Source organism: Rhinatrema bivittatum, chromosome 2 (assembly GCF_901001135.1).
Source record: "Rhinatrema bivittatum chromosome 2, aRhiBiv1.1, whole genome shotgun sequence".
NCBI classification, from domain to species: Eukaryota; Metazoa; Chordata; class Amphibia; order Gymnophiona; family Rhinatrematidae; genus Rhinatrema; species Rhinatrema bivittatum.
Window position 1 is genome coordinate 637,833,247 of NC_042616.1, and position 20,890 is coordinate 637,854,136.

The 20,890-nt window shown below is 39.1% G+C and overlaps 1 protein-coding gene across 1 annotated transcript in view; it reads right to left on the reverse strand.

Moving 5' to 3' along the window:
* Positions 1-20,890, reverse strand: part of TMEM68 (transmembrane protein 68) — a 96,453-nt gene that overhangs the window by 47,532 nt on the left and 28,031 nt on the right. Inside the window, exons 3-4 of the mRNA XM_029591285.1 lie at positions 15,449-15,828; positions 1,771-1,935 (exon numbers count right to left, since the gene is read on the reverse strand). Of these exons, the coding sequence (XP_029447145.1) occupies positions 1,771-1,935; positions 15,449-15,755 (472 nt within the window). The 5' untranslated portion in view covers positions 15,756-15,828. The remainder of the gene's footprint in view (positions 1-1,770; positions 1,936-15,448; positions 15,829-20,890) is intronic.

Consider the following 20,890-nt stretch of genomic DNA (forward strand, 5'->3'; position numbering starts at 1 on the left):
AAAAGTTTAAATGTTTGTGCATGTAGTAATAGTGGTTTGCCAATGGATGACATTTTAGGTGTATGAGCATTTAATAGATAATAATGTGTTTATGGGAAATGTATGCCTGTTCTCTTAAAGTATTGGGACTTTCTGACTGGGTGCCAAGATTGCAGCGGGAGGTACAAAAGTATGGGAGGGTTTGGTGGCTTTTTAGCCTTTTTTCCCATACCCTTTGCTGGGTGGGATAAGGTATAGGGACCTCCAGAAAATAGCTGGAGTTTCCAGCCTGCAGGCTGGGAGACCCAGGGACCCTCTAAGGGGAGTAGAACCTTCAGAGGCTCTTCTCAAGGGGAAAGGCCCGAGGCTGTGAAGTGGAGATAATCTCTTCGGAGGAGTCAACCAGAAAGGCCAAAGGCCATGGAGGTGCTTGGAGTGGGTTTTTCCCCCACCACCAGGGGAAAGCGGGTATCTGGGAGGTCAGGTGAGTCCTCAGGGAGGAGTACCCTAGAGGGTCCAGGTAGTGTAAATGTACAGGGAAACCTACATTGGGAGGACCGTAAAGAGTGGAGGTCAGAGGATGAGTGAATAAATTATATATACCCATTAAGTCTGCCCACACTGGATGAGAGTTTTAATGTTTATGTAACAGAAGAAGTACTTCTCTCCAACAGCCCTCATTATAGTATATAGGGCGATGTGAAATATGGTAGGGAAAACTATGAGTTAGGAAGAGGGACCCCTTTTGTTACCCTGCCAAGAGGGATTTGGTGTTACATGCTGATAGTTGAGATACCCATTCATTCTGATTTATTCAGTTCTCACTTGTGATCATGCTTTCATCTCGGTATCTAATTTTGCTGGCTGGCTTTCAGAAAATAAAGTTAAGAGATTTTGCATTTTGGAACTCTGTCACAGTTATTTCATCAGCCAGCCTATGGGTGAAGCAAGGAGGAGTATGAAGGGTGTCCTCTCTAGCCAATCAGTGAAGGGAAGAGGAAAAAGTTTGAGCTGTCACCTTAAAGGTCCACATCATCATGAGCATGACCATTTTAAGAATCCACAAAATAAATTTGGAAGATACAACCACTATACAACAGGGTAGTCCGTCCCATCATTTTATGTACCCGGTCACAGGGGTTACACACAGATATTAATAAAAAAAACCCAAAAACCGGTATCTCTTAGAAATGTATGAGTAGGAGGAGTACCTGTAAATATTTTCACAGAATTTTAAAATTGTCTTCTAGCAACAAAAATCGAAAGCATTTTGATAAATGGGGGAACATCAAGGAGCTAAGAAAATTCTCATTTTATAAGAGATAAATATTGCTATCCATCCAATATTACTTGTTCCAACCTATTCAGTTACTGTATACCTGTGCCACAATAGTCATGTACAATTGCCACCTTCTTTATCTAGATTTTTATCCCCATATTCTTAAAGCAAGGACTACAAGCTGAAAAGATTGGGCTGTGGGCTGGACAGGAGCAATGACAGTGGGGGAAAATAAGAGATTAGGGTGTGCTTTGCTTTATCTCCCGTAGGTGTGTTTCCTTTCTAATCAAGAATTGTGTGCAGAAGTTCCACCACCATTCTTCTCTGGCCCAGGAAGGGAGAGAGACGCAGGGATGCAAGAGAAGAGGGCAGGCGGAGAATCAGAGGATAACAAAGGGAGAAAAACAGTCAAACTGCCTTTTCTTACGGTAGCAAAGTAGACTATGTACCATGCAGCAAATAAACTATTCCTAATTACTCTTAAAGTTCTCTGTACAACAGAAACCCTTTACCTGGTACTTTAAAAAGGAAGTGATCAGCTACTGAGTGACATGTTCTGCCCTTCTGGATAAGGACCTTAGCTACAAAGTAATAATAATCCACAGGAATGGCTCCATGGTAATAAACAATAAGTGCGGGTCCTTCTGGTACTTTTTCCAAACCATAAATTTCATAACCTGTTAAAAAAAATATTAAAAAAAAGTATAAAAGGCAAGCATTTCAATGACAGCAATATGCCAGTCCATTGTTTAATCCAGTACACTGGTTCCCCTCCACCACCACCTCCACCTCCATCCCCTCAAATTGGCTTGGTTTTCAGGATATCCACAGTATATTTAGAATTTAAAATCTGCATACAGTTGATCTAAAATCCAGGTTTGGTTACCCTGAGAATTATACCTCCTGGGGGTTGACGGCTGAATTCAGGATCAAGTGATCTAGACCAACATATAATCTCAGCTACTGCAATTTCACATTTACAGATCAGCTATGCTGAGTACTTGGTTACTGATTTTCACGCAGTATTCAAGATCAATACAAAACAATGCAAGCAGAAACTCATCATTAGGATTCTGTCCGGTACTTCTGACCTGGCTTGGCCACTGCTGGAAAAAGGATACTAGGATTGATGGACCTTTTGTCTGACCCAGTATGTCGTCTTATGTTATATTCTTAGGTACACCCTTTTAATTTTGCTCTTAACATTTTGAAATAAGTCATTTTAGAATATTTTTCTTCCATAATAGATGGAATAATTTCCTATAATGCATGGACTAGTGTTTCCCCAACAGCCCCCGCTTCCAGAGGCTCTGCACCCCTTGCAGCAGAAGAGGACTGGAAGTACACCTTAATTTTACTTACTATACTCTATCCATTTACCATAAGATCATAAGAAATTGCCATATTGGGTCAGACCAAGGGTCCATCAAGCCCAGCATCCTGTTTCCAACAGTGGCCAATCCTGGCCATAAGAACCTGGCAAGTACCCAAACACCAAGAAGATCCCATGCTACTGATGCCAGTAATAGCCGTGGCTATTCCCTAAGTCAACTTGATTAATAGCAGTTAATGAACTTCTCCTCCAAGAACTTATCCAAACCTTTTTTAAATCCAGCTACACTAACTGCACTAACCACATCCTCTGAAAACAAATTCCAGTCTTAAATGTGCTACTTGCTAACTTCATAGAGCGCCCCCTAGACCTTTCTATACCTTATCTGTTTACTGGAACTTATCTGGTTTTATTTGGTTTTAAATGTTTTGATTTCACATGTAATTGTGTTTGGTAGGAGTAAATTTGTTGCAAATTTTATACATAAGGTATATAATTCAAAACAAGAGTCAATAAGTTGGTAAGTAGGAAGAATCAGGTAGATTAACTGTAGTGTGTTGAGGGTCATTGCCGGACACACAAAATAAATCCATAGACTAAAGTACTTTAGGTTAGCTTTACATCCCTGCTCCCTTAGAAATTTTAAAATCGATCACAAATCAACAAAATTATGATGCAGGAAGTAGTCCAGCAACGAGAGGGAGTCTTTCCAGTTTTTTTTGCATTGAGTGCCATAAGTATGACTATTTCCCAGCTGGCGAGAGGTCATGTGTGTACGCTAAATGCAAAGAGCTCCAAGCCCTCAGAGAATGAGTCTGATCTCTGTAGGCTAGAGTGGCAGACCTGGAGGAGCTAAGGGAGGCAGAAAGGTATATGGAGAAGACCTTCAGGGACATATTTATTTATTTAAGGCTTTTATATACCGACTTTCTTGATACAAATCATATCAACTCTGTTTACATCGAACTAAGCGGTTAAACCATAACCAAATAACAAGAGACAAAATGTGATGAAGCATAAAGTTACATTGTAACAAGGGCGCATAAACTGGGATAGGAAATAAAGAGGGGTGAACAATGATCGTGTACTATATACAGATGAGGGTGTGGGAGGGAGGCAGAGGAGCCAACCTCATTAGGACATAAGTCTTTTTATGTTAGTTTTAATGTGTTTGATCATTTTAACTTAAAATGTCTTATGTCACATGTAAAAATGTTCATGGACATTAACACCATATTTTTCTGGAGCATAACTGCATTGCTCATTTTCAATTTCAGTTCTGTTCTTTGACAGTGTTTCATTTCCCTTTTCTTACAGTTTCTCTGGACCACTTTGCATTTTCTGCACTTATCACTGTCTCCCTTTTGTCTTTTTCTTGCGTTTCTTAACTTTCATTTTGAATATGCAGAGGTACAGTGCAAAGCAGAAATAAGCTGGTGCTACATCTGTAGAATGATTCTTTACTAACCTTTAAGACTCCACAATAGAAAATAAAGTAAAGATGCCAATGAGTTAAAATGAAGTAGGAAAATATGAATCAAGATTAGTTTTTCAAATATAGAAAAGCTATGTTCTAAAATACTCCAATTGGGTACTTCATTTTATTTTAAATCTCACATCTTTCATATTTATATAGTCTGTCAACTACAGAACAGCCATGTTTGATCAATGTTAGTGAGCACTGGGTTAACATTAAGCAAACAAGTTTATTTTAATGCTATAAATGTGTCAGTTTGATATTTTTTTGGTTCTTTGTTTTATAAATTTTCCTGTCAATCTTACAATGCAGAAAAGAATATTAAACAAAACAATGTCTGGGGCCTAAGATATAAAAACAAGAAGTGCTACCCTTGAAGGAGAATGTTCTAAATAGGAGAACAACTGAAGGTAGCCTCACTGTGAGTTTTTCAGCCCTTTGATGCCTGAAGCCAGGATTTGTGGATTGGTAAAATGAACCTGACTCAACGAAGAGAGGTCAAAATGGGTAGACTGTACAAGCTAAATGAGATTGATGGCTTTATGGATTCCCTCCTAGGCGGCAGTAGAGAATGGTTAGCAGGTAATGATAAATTAAAGGGTTTTAACTTTTTAGTTGAATTGGCCACATAGTATAATTTCATTTCCACTAAATTCCTTTTGTTTTAGTTCACTGCATTTTGAATAAAAAAAAATGCAAAAGATACTACACATACATAATTACTTTTGTGTGCACAGCTTTCTAAGAAACTGGGGAAGTTTTTTATGAAGATGGTAGAAATTTAAAAAAAAAAAAAAAAAAAAAAGATAAATACACTGGCTAGTTTCTCACAGGGTGATGATTAAGATGAAATGAACCAAATCACAGTGAACCTGGAAGATGTAAAAGACCAGACTGACAAACTGGTATATAACCCAGGGTACTGAAAGAACTCAAAAAATTTGTAACCCATCATTAAAATCATCCATTGTACCTGAGGACTGGAGAATGGAGAATGTAACCCCAATATTTAAAAAGGGTTCCAGGGGTGATCTGGGTAACTACAGACAGGTGAGCTTGACTTCAGTGCCAGGAAAACTCAAGGAAACTATTCTAAATGAACCAAAATCACAGATCAGATAGACATGGTTTCATGGGATACAGCTAGCATGGATTTACCCAAGGGAAGTCTTGCCTCACAAATCTGCTACATTTTTTTTAAGGGGTTAATAAGCACATGGAAATAGATGAGCCGATAGACGTAGTGTGTTTAGATTTTCAGAAGGCATTTAACAAAGTCCCCTAGGAGAGGCTTCTAAGAAAATTGCCTTCTATCCCATGACTTTCAAAGTACTTTTGTGGATTGCAAATTGGTTAAAAAAAACAGGAAACAGAGTAGGATTAAAGTGGTCAGTTTCTCAGTGGAGAAGGGTAAACAGTGGAGTGCCTCAGGGATCTGTACTTGAGCCAGTGCTTTTTAATATATTTATAAATGATCTGGAAAGGCGAACAAGTGAGGTGATCAAATTTGCAGAAGATATAAAATTATTCAGAATAGTTAAATCACAAGCCGATTGTGATATGTTGTAGGAGGACTTTGCTAGGCTGGAAGATTGAAATGGCAGATGAAACTTAATATGGACAAGTACAAGGTGATGCATATAGGGAAAAATAGACTATGCTGTAGTTAAATGTTAGGTTTCATATAAGGAGTTACCACCCAGGAAAAAAATTTTTAGGCAGTCATAGTGGCCAATGCATTGAAATTGTCAGCTAGTGTATTTTGGCAGTCAAACAAGCAATTAGAATTTTAGGAACTATTAGGAAGGGAATGATGAATAAAATGAAGAAATGTCATAATGCCCCTGTATTGCTAACATTCAGGTCGCCGCATCTCAAAAAAGATATAATTGCGATGGAGAAGGTACAGAGAAGGGCTACCAAAATGATAAGGGGAATGGAACAACTTCCCTACGAGGAAAGACTAAAGAGGTTAGGACTTTTCAGCTTGGAGAAGAGACGACTGAGGGGGGATATGATAGAGGTGTTTAAAATCATGAGAGGTCTAGAACGGGTAGATGTGAATCGGTTATTTACTCTTCGGATAGTAGAAAGACTAGGGGGCACTCCATGAAGTTAGCATGGGGCACATTTAAAACTAATCGGAGAAAGTTCTTTTTTACTCAACGCACAATTAAACTTGTATATAATTTTTGTACACAGGGACAGGGCAATCAGAACACTTCGATTCAGAAAAAGATTTTAAAATATAATTTATTCAGCTGTTTATAAGAAAGTCCAAGACAAGTGTTCTGGGAGATGCAATATGACTGCCCTCTATTAGTAATAACTTGCATCTCAGTGAATCTCTGACATGCCCTGACTTATATAATCAAAATACAACATTCCCGAAGCTTCCAGAATGAATGACGTAACTGCCCAAAGACTTTTTACAAAGATACCTTATGCTGTTGTCATGACAATCTATCATGTATAGGAAATGCTTGTGAGGATCACTCCCCCCATTCTGAGAATTCCTAACCAACTAAACCTGTATATCCTCCCACCATAAAAAAGTTCCTTTATCAATCATGACTTTGCTGGCTTTGTTCTTCTGTTCTTCTCTTGATATTCTTTGTTGTATAAACAGGTAACAAGTCTGGTGTTTGAATAGAAGCTCAGCATGAATTCCGTTTTGTGGCACCAGGATTTAATTAAAGCTGCACCCTCAGGGGCATCTTCATTTACCTGGCTCCTGTCAGTTGAAATAGGCATCTGCAAGACAAAAGCCTGCAGCCTGGACCCAGTATCTCTGTATTGTGGTGCAAACAGTCATTGATGCTTTTCTGGCCTTCTGTGCAGAACTTACAAGTTTCCTAAATCTTCTACATCCTTCGAATCTGTGATAGTCAGAAAGTCTCTCAGAGTTCATTCACCTCTGACAGGCCACATTACAGCAGAGGCATCTGGGAATTCTTGGTTATCTGCTCGGCCTATTCTTCATTTCCCTCTATGGGACACCTTTAATGGACAGGTGTCACATCAACCAGTCTTCGATAATAAGCCATGACAAAGGAACTTAAAAGTGTGTCCTAACCACTAACCTTGGTACTTATCAGGTGTAGTGCATAGGTGTGTGTCCCTCTAGATTCCTACTTAATATGAATGATACTCCCACAAGCATTCACTAGTTAATCAAACAATAACAGCAAAACTAATTTTCACTAGGTAGCTATTAGCTCTATAATGGAGCTATACAGATACCTGCATTATAAAAAGGACCTACTTCATAATAACATAATCACATATGTTATCTGTCAGAATCAAGTAAGTACATAATAGTGGTATAACATGTAAAGATAAGTACACAGAGAGACTAGTATGAAAGTACTGTGTTTCTCATATAATACTAGATATCTTGGGCAAAACTTTTCAAGAAGTACTCTTATTATGAACAACTACCCAGGATAATATTCATTAAAATGGCAAACAGGGATATAATCAATGCACCTTACCAGAAAAGTAAAGAAACCAATAGAATAGAAGAAACAAGAATCAATAGAAGAACTCATACTGTGTTGTGCATACATGTTATAAAGGTGTTGCAAAGCATAAGACATATTTTAGTCATATGCTGTAGTGATGGAAGATCAAATACAAAGGCATATGCATGATAGGCAAAGGCATAGCAAAAGTCTGAAACATCATACTAATTCTGTAGGGTATTAATGGTGCTATCCAGTTTTAGCACAACAACCTGTAGCAGTGAAAGCACTCAATGTATGGACAGTCCTAATTCACTTATGACAGTCATATGTCCAAGAGATAATACATCTGTGTATGGCAAGTATTAATTATTAAGGTAGATGATGGCTAGTAATACTGCTTCGTCTTCAGATACTTCTAGGGGAAATGGGGCTAATACCCTTCTCAAATGATGGTAAGTCTAAATATATTGGGGATAATCATAAAAATAAATGAAAGCTGACTCTGTGAGAAAGTCTTTAACATATTATGTGAACTACTTTGCAGAATTGATAAACCATCAGTGTAAGACTTTACACAGGGAAGGAAGGAATGTAATACAAATAAAAAACAGAACTAAGGAAAATTATATCTTCCCTTTTGGAATCCTAAATAGAAACCAACTAGCTTATAAGTCACAGATAGAGTTTATAGTGAAAGGACCAAGATAAGAAGAAAAGAACAATGAGCAATTAATATACCCAAAGATATAGTAATAAAATGTTACAGATCCCCATAGCAGAGCTCCTCATGTGTAAGGTATGTATTTGTTTCAAGGAGAACAATCTCATAATAAACATCACAAGCTACACTAGTAAAAATCTTTGTGAAAGAAAGTGAAACAGTCATTAGGTAAAATCTAGTAAATAGTGTCATAGGAAAAAGATATTCAAAGACGGGTTCAGCGAAAACATTAGAATAAGAGATAGAATATTGAGATATTAAAGATCAGCAAAGTGATTATCCTAAGTGCAAGCTGCAAAACAAAAGAATAGGAATAGCTTATAACTTAGGCTAGTGTGGAAGAGAAATATAAAGAGATCTCCCACTTGAACCCTACATTATCATATTTGAATCACACTGAGACACAGCACCCTCTATGTGATCAAAGCAGCTTCCATAGATAAAGATAAAAAAAACCTAGTACATATGCATTTAGCTGATTCAGCATATAAGTATTATAAAGTCTAAGACTGGAAAATACTACTTAACTTGGAACATACAAACTAATAAAAACAGTATCACTTCAAATAATATCATTAACCTGAACACCTAAGTGCTGACAGAGAATGAAAGAACCGAAATTCTGCATAAAGTCATTCCCACAGAACAAAGAAAAAAGCAAAAATCAGGTATAAATTGTAAGCCTTGCAGTCCATATAATATATATAAGAAAGTCTGTGACCAAGAATAATTTCTGCATTCAGTGCGTATATAGTTCTTTTAGTAGGATTCAGTGATGATGGCAAGGCAGAATCTCTTAACTCCTTAGATTAGATGCATGTGTTTGAAGTCAAACCTAAATAAAAGTGCAACAAAGCCGATTAAGTAGTAAGAAAATACTTTTATGTCACGTACTCCCTATATTTAATTTGCCAAATAATCCCCACATTATTTCAAAACATCATGCAATGGTCCAGACCACAAACATAAATACTCAGACTTTACATTAAAACATATATGTCACAGCACTGACCACATAATGCATGCATTCATTCATTCCTCATTGTACACATGTAACATAGACCAGACAACATGACAAACTTTTGAGCTCATAAAGAAAAAAAGTACTTTAAAAATATAAAAGAATCGGATCGATCCACAAAAGAAAACAAAAACTCAGGATGAAAATTAAAATAGATCTATTCAAAAATTGAAAAGGAATCAAACTGGAATAAACTGCATTCTTCATCTCCCATAGCATAGAGACAGATGTACTTTGTGCTTTGGTACCCTGAAAAGAAATCTAATATATAACAGTTAATATAATGATTAAAATTAAATTTAAAAATGACATTACAGGTTCCTTAAAAGTCGAACTGCTATTATACCTTAATTCAGCAAAAAGCAGTCATAAAGCTACTTTCCTTTCTATGATGGTCCACCTCTAGGAGGCGCTGTCCCCTGTGATATGAGCTACTTCCTTTTACAAAACTAAAACCTTTTTGTTTTCCTATGCTTGTAAACTCCTAACTCGCCTTTTAAAAGAGAAACTTAAAACAGACAACTTTGCATTTAATTAGAAGTCATTTTATTTCCATCCAATATGCATATGTTCCACAAAGTTCTTACTACCAAATCCTGTAAATACCCTAAATAGAAATACGAATCATTTCCAAAAGCACAGACATATCAGCTAGGAGTCTGGAAGTCTGCAAAATAAAAGGATGGCACATACTAATATGCATTAACCAAAAGTTTTTCTTACTGGCACATAAATAGATAATAGGCATTGCTGCTTAACTCTCTGCTGTTTACCATCTCACAATCTTTCTCCTTTACATATCGTCTAACCAGTCCACAATACAAACATGTAATACCTGAACTCCCATCAAAATAAACAACCTAATTCATTCCCTTTCTTCTAAAAGTTAGCCACTAGTAAAATATAATCAAAACTGGGAACTATCTATCATCCTGAGAATATAACAAATACTGTAATTACCACATACTGCCGCATAAAGGTCATGCATATTAATGCCGTCCGTTCATTTCTGACCTGTGTTTAATTTAAAATAAATCATATCTTCACACAATTAAATGCAACTGACTTACATCTTTTCTCTACTTTTACCCAAAACATTCTAAATTTCCCACCTCACAACCTTCTGCATATGCATTCTGTCATTGTGACGCACAGTTAACATACTGCCATAGCACTTTACCTACCTACATCAACATAAAAGAATTCTCTTCCCTCTTTAACATTACGTCATCTCTCATCCCTAATATTCACTTTCCCCATACTTTCAACACAAATTTCTGTTTTCACATTAAACAGATCAATTCATTAGTCCCTCTTCTATCACCTTTGCACTCAGTCCTATAACATACTTAAATCTCAAACCTCTTACCTCAGCAGACCTGTAAAATCCATTTTAAAAGTGACTCACTCCCAGGTGTTTTTTTTTTGTTTTTTTTCCTTCTCAAACACATTCCTAAGGGGGGGTTCACCTCCTCTCCTGCCAAACAACTGTTACACTCAATGAATCGGTTTGTTAAGTGATAAAAACACTTAAACAGATCATTTCATTAAACTGGCATCGCTCTCATGTAGTATATCTATAGATTGTTTTCCTTTCTATCTCTCTGCCTATACCCCTGACCAAAGAAAAAACGATACATCCCTCTCCAATGATAAATCAAATCTAATTATGAATGGCTTTAAATAAACACAGGTTCATGCTTTCGTTCTTACCAAATGAAATAAAACACACTGCACATAGTGCTAAAATCTCTTCACAATAAACTCTCGTTAATCACACAATTCTAAAAGCATCTCTGCATTAATGGTGGGAAATAAATCCAAAAACTAACTGAGAAACAGATAAGTATAAGAAAAAATGTGTGAAGCTTGCTGGGCTGATTATTCTTCTTCTACGTTTATAGTAAACATAAGAATCCTTGTGGCCAGCCATGGCTACATCATTCAGCCCTGTACCTTGAGGGGGAGGGGGGAGAAGCAAAACAGCATAGAACTAAAAGATTCCTTTCTCTGATTAATGATACCCTAACAACAATCACACGTTAACTCCAAAGCAAACTTAAATATGAACTGATAAAAATAAATCTCATAGACTAAAATAAACTGGATGCATTTATGTACCTCTGAGCACAGACAGCTGTAAACTATAATATCCAGCCATGCAGTTTCTAGTTTTAAAAGCACCGCATTTGTTTTTGTTTAACAACTAACCTTTGGTAAAAAATCCACTAACTAAAAACTCCTTATCATACTAATTATAACTTTCAACTTACCAATTTTAATTTATTCCCTCCTTCTCCTTCTGAATCTACACACTCACAACTGCTCTACTCAGCCGCTCCCCAGGTGTAAAGTGAAACTGCTGCCGAGCCTAAAGCCATGCGGTCTGAGGACAAAAGACCCCAGACTGACTAGTGCTGGCTACCCCTCTGTTTTTCAACTGTTCAATCTGAAAATAGCATAACTTAGTTTAGATTTTAATCAAATCATCAACTCATGTCCTGTCTCCCTAACATACATTAAAAAACATTTTGCAAAAAGTATTCTGAACACGATGCAACACACAATCTATATACACTGTACAACAAATAAAATAAAAACATTGATACTTACAGATTTTTCCTTTTTTTTTTTGGTTTTTGGTACATACTCACAAAATGGATCCTACTTCATTCCACATCTGCTCCGAACTCATAATATTTCGGGATAACCTCCAGTCTACCTGGGCAACTCAATCTTTGGATAAAATACCCAAGAACCTAGTGCGAGTGTGTCCACCACACGTAGCACTACGGCTAATAATTATAATAACAACAGCTATTAATGTCCCATCTGGGGTGCCAAAATGTATATAATTTTTGTACACAGGGACAGGGCAATCAGAACACTTCAATTCAGAAAAAGATTTTAAAATATAATTTATTCAGCTGTTTATAAGAAAGTCCAAGACAAGTGTTCTGGGAGATGCAATATGACTGCCCTCTATTAGTAATAACTTGCATCTCAGTGAATCTCTGACATGCCCTGACTTATATAATCAAAATACAACATTCCCGAAGCTTCCAGAATGAATGACGTAACTGTCCAAAGACTTTTTACAAAGATACCTTATGCTGTTGTCATGACAATCTATCATGTATAGGAAATGCTTGTGAGGATCACTCCCCCCATTCTGAGAATTCCTAACCAACTAAACCTGTATATCCTCCCACCATAAAAAAGTTCCTTTATCAATCATGACTTTGCTGGCTTTGTTCTTCTGTTCTTCTCTTGATATTCTTTGTTGTATAAACAGGTAACAAGTCTGGTGTTTGAATAGAAGCTCAGCATGAATTCCGTTTTGTGGCACCAGGATTTAATTAAAGCTGCACCCTCAGGGGCATCTTCATTTACCTGGCTCCTGTCAGTTGAAATAGGCATCTGCAAGACAAAAGCCTGCAGCCTGGACCCAGTATCTCTGTATTGTGGTGCAAACAGTCATTGATGCTTTTCTGGCCTTCTGTGCAGAACTTACAAGTTTCCTAAATCTTCTACATCCTTCGAATCTGTGATAGTCAGAAAGTCTCTCAGAGTTCATTCACCTCTGACAGGCCACATTACAGCAGAGGCATCTGGGAATTCTTGGTTATCTGCTCGGCCTATTCTTCAAACTCTGGAATTTGTTGCCAGAGAATGTGGTTCGTGCAGTTAGTATAGCTGTGTTTAAAAAAGGATTGGATAAGTTCTTGGACGAGAAGTCCATTACCTGCTATTAATTAAGTTGACTTAGTTAATAACCACCGCAATTACTAGCAACGGTAACATGGAATAGACTAAGTTTTTGGGTACTTGCCAGGTTCTTATGGCCTGGATTGGCCACTGTTGGAAACAGAATGCTGGGCTTGATGGACTCTTGGTCTGACCCAGTATGGCATTTTCTTATGTTCTTAAGGCTCGTTTGCAGTCCAAATTGTGCATGAGTGTTTGCCTTCGTGTGAACAGGGCCTGGGAAAGAATGTTGGCAGGATGTTGGACTGGTTAAGATGGAAGTCAGTCACCACCTTAGGCAGGAACTTAGGGTGTGTACACAAGAACACCCCGTCATGATTTAAAAAAAAAAAAAAACAAAAAACCCACACACACCGCAACAACAAAAACTTAGTGTAAAGGGGATAAGTCACTAAGGCTTGGAGCTCGCTGACCCTGCACGCTGAGGTCACTGCCACCAAAAATATGATTTTCCAGGTCAGGTACTTCAGATCATAGGTACACAGCTGCTCAAAATGAGCTTTCATCAGCTAAGCTAACACCATGTTGAGGTCCAAAGACACAGCGGAAGGCCTTAGGGAAGACCTTAGCAGGCCCCACATAAAATGTACAACCAAGGGCTGTACAGAGATGGGTGCACCTCTACCCCTTGGTGGTATGCGCCAAAGATGAACTCTTGAGTTGGTCTTTAAGCCAGCTTCTGATAGGTGTAGAAGGTAGTCAAACAGTTTTTGTGTGGGCAAGAGAATGGATCTAGAGCCTTCTGCTCATGTCACACGGAAAACTTCCTCCACTTCAGTCCATAGGACTTTCTAGTAGCCACCAGGACCAAAGACATCCTCTGAAAGATCAAGCAGCTATAGGATTAGCCTCTCAACATCCAGGCTGTGGGCGATAGGGCATGGAGGTTGGGATGCTGTAGCCTGCCTTGATCTTTCATGATGAGATCTGGGGAAGTCCCCAGACTGATCAGTCTCCGGATGGACACCTCCCATAGGTGTGGAAACCAGACATGTCTCAGCCATCGAGGGGCAATGAGGATCGTAGTCACCTTATCCTCGTGAAGCTTCAAGAGAGTCTTTGCCACTAAGGGATTCTAAGGATATGCCAGGGCATCCAAGGCTGGTTAGCCGTCTGACCTGTACAGGGAGCAGAACAGAGGCACCTTCCTGTTGCAGGGGGATGCAAACAGATCTATGTCTGGGCTCTGCCAGAGGCAGAATATCTGATTTGCTATCCCCTGGTCCAGGGGTCACTCATGGGGTCTGAAGACTTGACTCAGCCTGTCCACTACCATGTTCTCCGTCATGGCCAAGTACATGGCCCTGAGCACCATCCCATGGGACAGGACCCTCGACCAGATCTGGACTGCTTCCTGACACAGGAGGTACAATCCCATGCCTCCCTGCTTGTTGACATATCACATGGCTACTTGGTTGTTGGTTTGGATCAGGATAACTTTCTTGGACAGCCAATCTCCGAAAGCCCATAGCATGTACCTGATCGCCCAAAGCTCCAGGAAGTTGATTTGACAAGAGCGTTCCTGAACAAACCAAAGGTCCTGGGTGCTGAACCGAGAGGCAGTTGAGAGCATCAGCATGGCCTTCAACTCGGACGTCTATGTCGTTGATGTGAGCACCCAAAGCCGCCCAATCTTCCCTAACCTCCGACATGGAGTCCAAAAGCTCTCTTATACTGCTTCATTTCAGCTTACGTTTTGAGAAACCAACCCCATATCTCATCTTGAGATGGCAAATCAGTAAGGCCTGGAGTGGGGAGGAAGTGTGGTTCCTCCACTTCTAGGACCGGGCCTTCACTGTCTTCCGTAGGCGGTCCTCTATGAGCCTCAAGATATTCCAGGGGCTGTTTGCTGTATGAAAACTGCTTTAAATCCGCCACCTTGCACTTAGATGCCATCTGGGTCATTTAAGCAGCTTAGTAATCGCAAAATATAATGCAAAAGTAGGCTAGAGGCAATGTAATGATGGAAAAAAGTGACCGGTAGGAGGGAGCGTCACCACTAGGCGTCCTTCTGGCTCAGCCTCGCAAGAGTGCCCCCACAAAAATATTATTTTGTTTGCTCTTTTCCTTTTTCAATGCATTGGGGGACAAGAAAGTTTCTTGGAATTATGTTAAAATATAATAAAGTAAAAAAAACCCAAACAAACAAAAACAGAATGATCAAGGTCTTATATGTATGAATTTGCATTTTAGGTCAAGAACTAATATGGAGGGTCTTCATTTTTCAGTATAAAAAAAAAAAAAAAACTCTCCCTATCTTTAATGCCAAGATAATTTTTGTTGAGAAGAAGACCACAGTATCTTAAGAAAAAAAAAATAGAATACTTACAGTAAGAGTGATTATAAAGTTTAAGATAGATGTTTTACAGTTTTTAAAAGCATAAAATATCAGATTTTGCTTACCATGCCAGATTTTTGCATGTCCATCCCATAGCGTTGCCAATGTTTTCCTTGCACCATCCCATAAACTATTGGAATAAGCTTCCTTTAGTTCATTTTTCCGTTTATAAACATGAAGGAATAGAATGGAGAGGTAAAGAAAGATGACAATTACAAAAGGAAGTATAAAAACGATTATGAGTGGGGTGAAAACCCATACGAGGTAGTCTACATAATTCAGATAATCCTCTAGGTTATCCAGACCCAGCCATTCCTCCCAGATATCAATCAGACAGGACCATGCCATATAGGATTCATTTCTGCTGACCATCTTCCAAGTACCGAAAAATGAAACACGCTGGATCAAATTCTTCTCATGATCACAACAGCTTTTATTCAAGTCCCTAGAAATTAAGCAGAAGAAAGTGTTTTTATTTTTTCATGAAGACCAAACAACTGAATTAAGTGTGAAGAAAAAAAAATTATGGCCAAAACGTATTTGTAGAGTTGGGCATATAAATTCATATCCTAGGTCTGAAAGAGGCTAATGAGAGGCCCCAAACCTTTAAACAAACAAAAAACTAAAATAAAACAAAGCCACACCACACGCACAAATAAACTGTAATGTGCGGTTTTAGGCCAGCTCCCTCTCCCTAGCAAGTAATACTTTATCAGCTTCATTACTATATACATGAATCCTCATTAGCCCTCTTCAGACAAGCAAAATCACTCTGACATCAGTAACATCTGGAATTGAGAAAAAAAAGAAATGCACAGATCATGCTCATGACATACCATCAACAAAGTAAGGGTAACAAGCCAAAAGGGCTTATTTATTTAAATTTGATTGGTTGCTTAAGCAGACTAAGCAACGAACATAATAAAAATCAGATAGTAATACATTCTAAGAACAAATATATTAAATAAAAACAATCATAAAGATATACAAATAAATTAAATAAATCATATTGGGGAAATGCATTCTAAAGTTATATATAACCCGAGTTTAAACATCCTTCATTAACAGCATCATTAAAAAAATAAAACAAGTTTTATATTTATGAATAGCAATAATCACCAACCATCCTCATTTCGAAGGCCAGGGCATGCCACAGAACAAGTGCCAAGCAAAAACCCCTCTCGTTGTGTACAGATAATCTTAGGCTTTGAAATGTCTTGAAGAATGTAGAGCCCTACTAGGCTTGTATATAAATAACCTTAAGATAACTTTCAAAATACTCCGCATGGCCCCATATATGCATGTATTTCATAACCTGCATCTATCAGGTACTTGAAGATTATAAGATATATGTAGGTCTACCACCCAACATACACATGAATGTTTGGTTACGTGCTAATACCTGTAATGCACTGAAAGCTTGTACCTTTCCTATTCTCGAAATATAAGTGCGTATATTTTACGTGCAAAAAAACACAAACTTCTTTGCGTAAAACCCTGATTACATGTGCAAGTAGGAATATTTCCACACCTGCGCATAATTGTAATCCACCAGTTCACCCATTCCTTCTGCAGGACACAGAGACCCTCCTAGTTCTTAACCTAGAACTCCCCTCACTTCACCCAACCAATAGCAGACAACAGGCTGGAGTAGCATCCTGGAATTCATTTACTACTTGAAAGAGCGCTGTTAAATAATTACCTTCCAGGGAGATCTTATTACCAAAATAATGGTTTATATCCTTTTTATTTTTCTATTATAATCTCTAACATGTCCATAAACTATTTTGTCTTCCATCTTTGTACCAAAGGAGCTCCAACTGTCTGCTATTAGTTTTTGGAGTATAGAATTCCTGCATCTACCATGGGGCTAATTTATTAGTAATTATTAATACATTTTTTAAAATTTGGGCAATCTCATCCAAGGCCTGAAAGCAACCCAGATACCAAATTGCCACAGCTTCAGCAAGGGAAATCTTTTCAGCCACATTTAAAATCACAGACTTCAAGGAACTTAGAAAACATAATGCCCTATTTAGAATGATATTTTCAACATTTTGCGTCAAAAGTTTAAAATAAATACTTTTGCTTATATCAAAGAGGAAACATGGCTTTCAGATTTCAAATGGAAAGCACCAAAACTGAACATGTAAAATGACAAGTAAATGTTCAAGGAAGTGGTTTCAAACAATGATTTGGGATTAATTGCTATTTATCCTGTGCTCTTCATCTAAAAGCAGCAATGTCCCCTAAAGACAGTCATATCCTTCCTCCCCACAATGAAAAGTATCCTGCATTTCTTTCTAGTTTGTACTTTTTTCATGTTCAATGTTACAGGCTTGCTAGGCTTGGAGGTTGCCATGCTTCCCTCTACAGTTCTGTCCAGTGTCTTTAACACTCTTTCAATTCAATTTATTTAACTTATAGAACCTGCTAAATTCAATCCCAAAGAGACTGTACAACAAGGCAAGAAAATGAAACAGTAAAATAAAATATAACCAGAATGATTAAGTTTTGCAGATGGCAAAATTATTCAGAGTTGTTACATCATAAGTGGATTGTGAAAAATTACAGGAGGACCTTGTGAGACTAGAAAACTGGGCATCCAAATGGCAGATGAACTTGTTGACAATTGCAAAGTGATGCACATAGGGTTCCATATTAGGAATTACCATCCAGGAAAAAGACCTGAGCATCATAGTGGATAATTTTATTTATTAATCATTTTTATATACTGAACATGTGTGTTAACTTCACGTCGGTTTACAATACCATTAAAGGTCAAGCAATTCATCTTTGTCACATAAATATATTAATAGTTATTCTAAAAAGGAAAGCAAAAACAAAACAAAGCAGAATTAAAACAAACACATTGCCCAATAAAATAAATTTTTGAAGGATTGTCAATAAAAATTAAGTTAATATAAACTGTGAATTACAAAATAATAAAATACAATAATAGTTCATAAAAAGCACAATAAAGATACTATAAAATTACAATTTTAAAAATAAGAAAATTAAAATAAGTGCATGTTATGGAGTTCATTTTAATAGTTGGGAGAGTAAATAAAAACAAGGGATTGACCTGGCTGGGTAAAAGTCTGTTTGAACAACCATGTTTTCAATTTTCTTTTAAATGACTGTATGTTTGACTCTAGTCAAATATCGAGTGGGAGAGAGTTCCAACGTTTTGACCCCGCCAGTGATAGGGCCCTTTCCCTGAATGCGTTTAAGTGGGCTGACTTAGATGTCGGGATGGATAGTAGTGCTTTGCCTAAAGATCTTAAATTGCGTGGGGGTGTGTGTATATGAAGAGACACATTTAGCCATTCTATATTCTCACCGTATACTGTTTTATGGATTAAGGTCAAACATTTATACTGTATTTCAGAAGTGGATTGGTAGCCAGTGAAGGTCTATCAATATGGGTGTGATGTGGTTGAATTTCCTAGTATTGGATAGGAGGCGTGCTGCCGCATTTTGTAAGAGTTGCATAGGACGGATTGATAATGAGGGAAGGCCCAGAAGGAGGGCATTACAGTAATTGAGTTTGGACAATAAAACCGCTTGGAGAACTGTCCGAAAGTCACCGCTATGGAGCAAGGGTTTCAATTTTTTTTAAATGTCTGCAGTTTATAAAAACCGTCTTTAACTGTGGCTTTTACAAAGGCCTTCAGATTGAGTTCGTCGTCCAAGGTACAGCCAAGGCCCTTAACTCCTGACTAATATTCAGGTCAATCCAGTAACGAGTGGTAGGAAGAGCTGCGTTAGTGCCCGGCGCACCCGCAGTTGCCACACGCACAGTCCAGCTCACCTACCGCTCGATCCTGTATGTAAATAGCTTGCAAATGCAAGCTGCGTCTAAGAAGCGTCCGTGAAGCGTTAGGCCCGCGCACCCAGGTTACTGTATAGCGCTCTATACAGTAACCTGGGTGCGCGGGCCTAACGCTTCACGGACACGCTGGTATCTTTCAAATGACATTTGAAATGACAGGTACCAGGAAGTGGACGGTTCTCCGATGCTCGGGATTGTCAGCCCTCTCTCCCTTCCTCCTGAAGCAAGCAAAGAAAGCGGAAAAAAAGCGAAAAAAAAAAAAGTTGCAAGAGAGAGAGGGGAGGGAGGACGGGCAATCCTACGCTCGGGATTGCCAGTCCTGTCTCCCCTCCTCCCGAAGCAAGGCGCGAAAAGCAGCCTTGCTCCGGGAGGAGGGGAGAGAGGCTGGCAGTGTAAAGCGACGAAGCGACTTACTTTTTTGCAGCCCCCCCTCCGGAGATGGACATCGGCGGAGACGGATCGCGGCTCCCCTGCCTCCCAGCGAAGATGGATGCCTGCACGGGCGAAAGCGGCCCCTGTGCGTGCAATTGGGCCGCTCAAGACGTAAAGTCACACGCCGTGACACCAAACGTCGTGACGTCACGCTTTGAGCGGCCCAATTGCACGAACAGGGGCCGCTTTCGCCCGTGCAGGCGTCCATCTTCGCGGGCAGCTGGAGGCAGGGGAGCCGCGCCGATGTCCGTCTCCGGAGGGGGGCTGCAAAAAAAGTAAGTCACTTCGTCGCTTTACACTGCCAGTCCTCTCTCCCCTCCTCCAGGAGCAAGGCTGCTTTTCGCACCTTGCTTCGGGAGGAGGGGAGACCGACTGGCAATCCCGAGTGTAGGATTGCCCGTCCTCTCTCCCCTCTCTCTTGCAACTTTTTTTTTTCGCTTTTTTTTTGCTTTTGTTGCTTCGGGAGGAGGGGAGAGGACTAGGGCTGCCCCGGAGACCAGCACCCATGGACGCAGCCAGGGCAGGAGAGCGGGAGCTGGGGGAAAGTTTGCCGCCTACCCTTACCCCTGCCTCTAACGCAGGGGTAAGGGTAGGCGGTAAGTTAGCAGGTTAAACGCGCTGCAAAACGACAGGGTAAAAAAGCGATAGTCGGGGCGCGCGTTACTGGATGGTAGGGAATAGCTAATTCGATCGTTTACATGTAATATACATGCCGCGTGCAGAAGGGGTTACCCGGGGATTTAAGGACGCGGTAAGAGTAGGTTAAAGGGGGATTGTGGATCGCAGGAAGGGCTAACGCGGCCGGAAAGCGAGTAGAAAGCAGGTTAGGAGCAGGGTAAACGCGGCCGCACTTTACTGGATTGACCTGCTTGTGAGAAGGAAGACTCAAACTGATGTCCGTTAGGATCTTTTCTGTGACTTTGTCGCATATGAAAATAATTTTGGTTTTAGAATTATTTAAGGAGAGACATTTGGGTGAGTAATTACTCTATGGAGTTAAGAACATAAGAACATAAGAACATAAGAAATTGCCATGCTGGGTCAGACCAAGGGTCCATCAAGCCCAGCATCCTGTTTCCAACAGAGGCCAAACCAGGCCACAAGAACCTGGCAATTACCCAAACACCTAGAAGATCCCATGCTACTGATGCAATTAATAGCAGTGACTATTCCCTAAGTAAACTTGATTAATAGCAGTTAATGGACTTCTCTTCCAAGAACTTATCCAAACCTTTTTTGA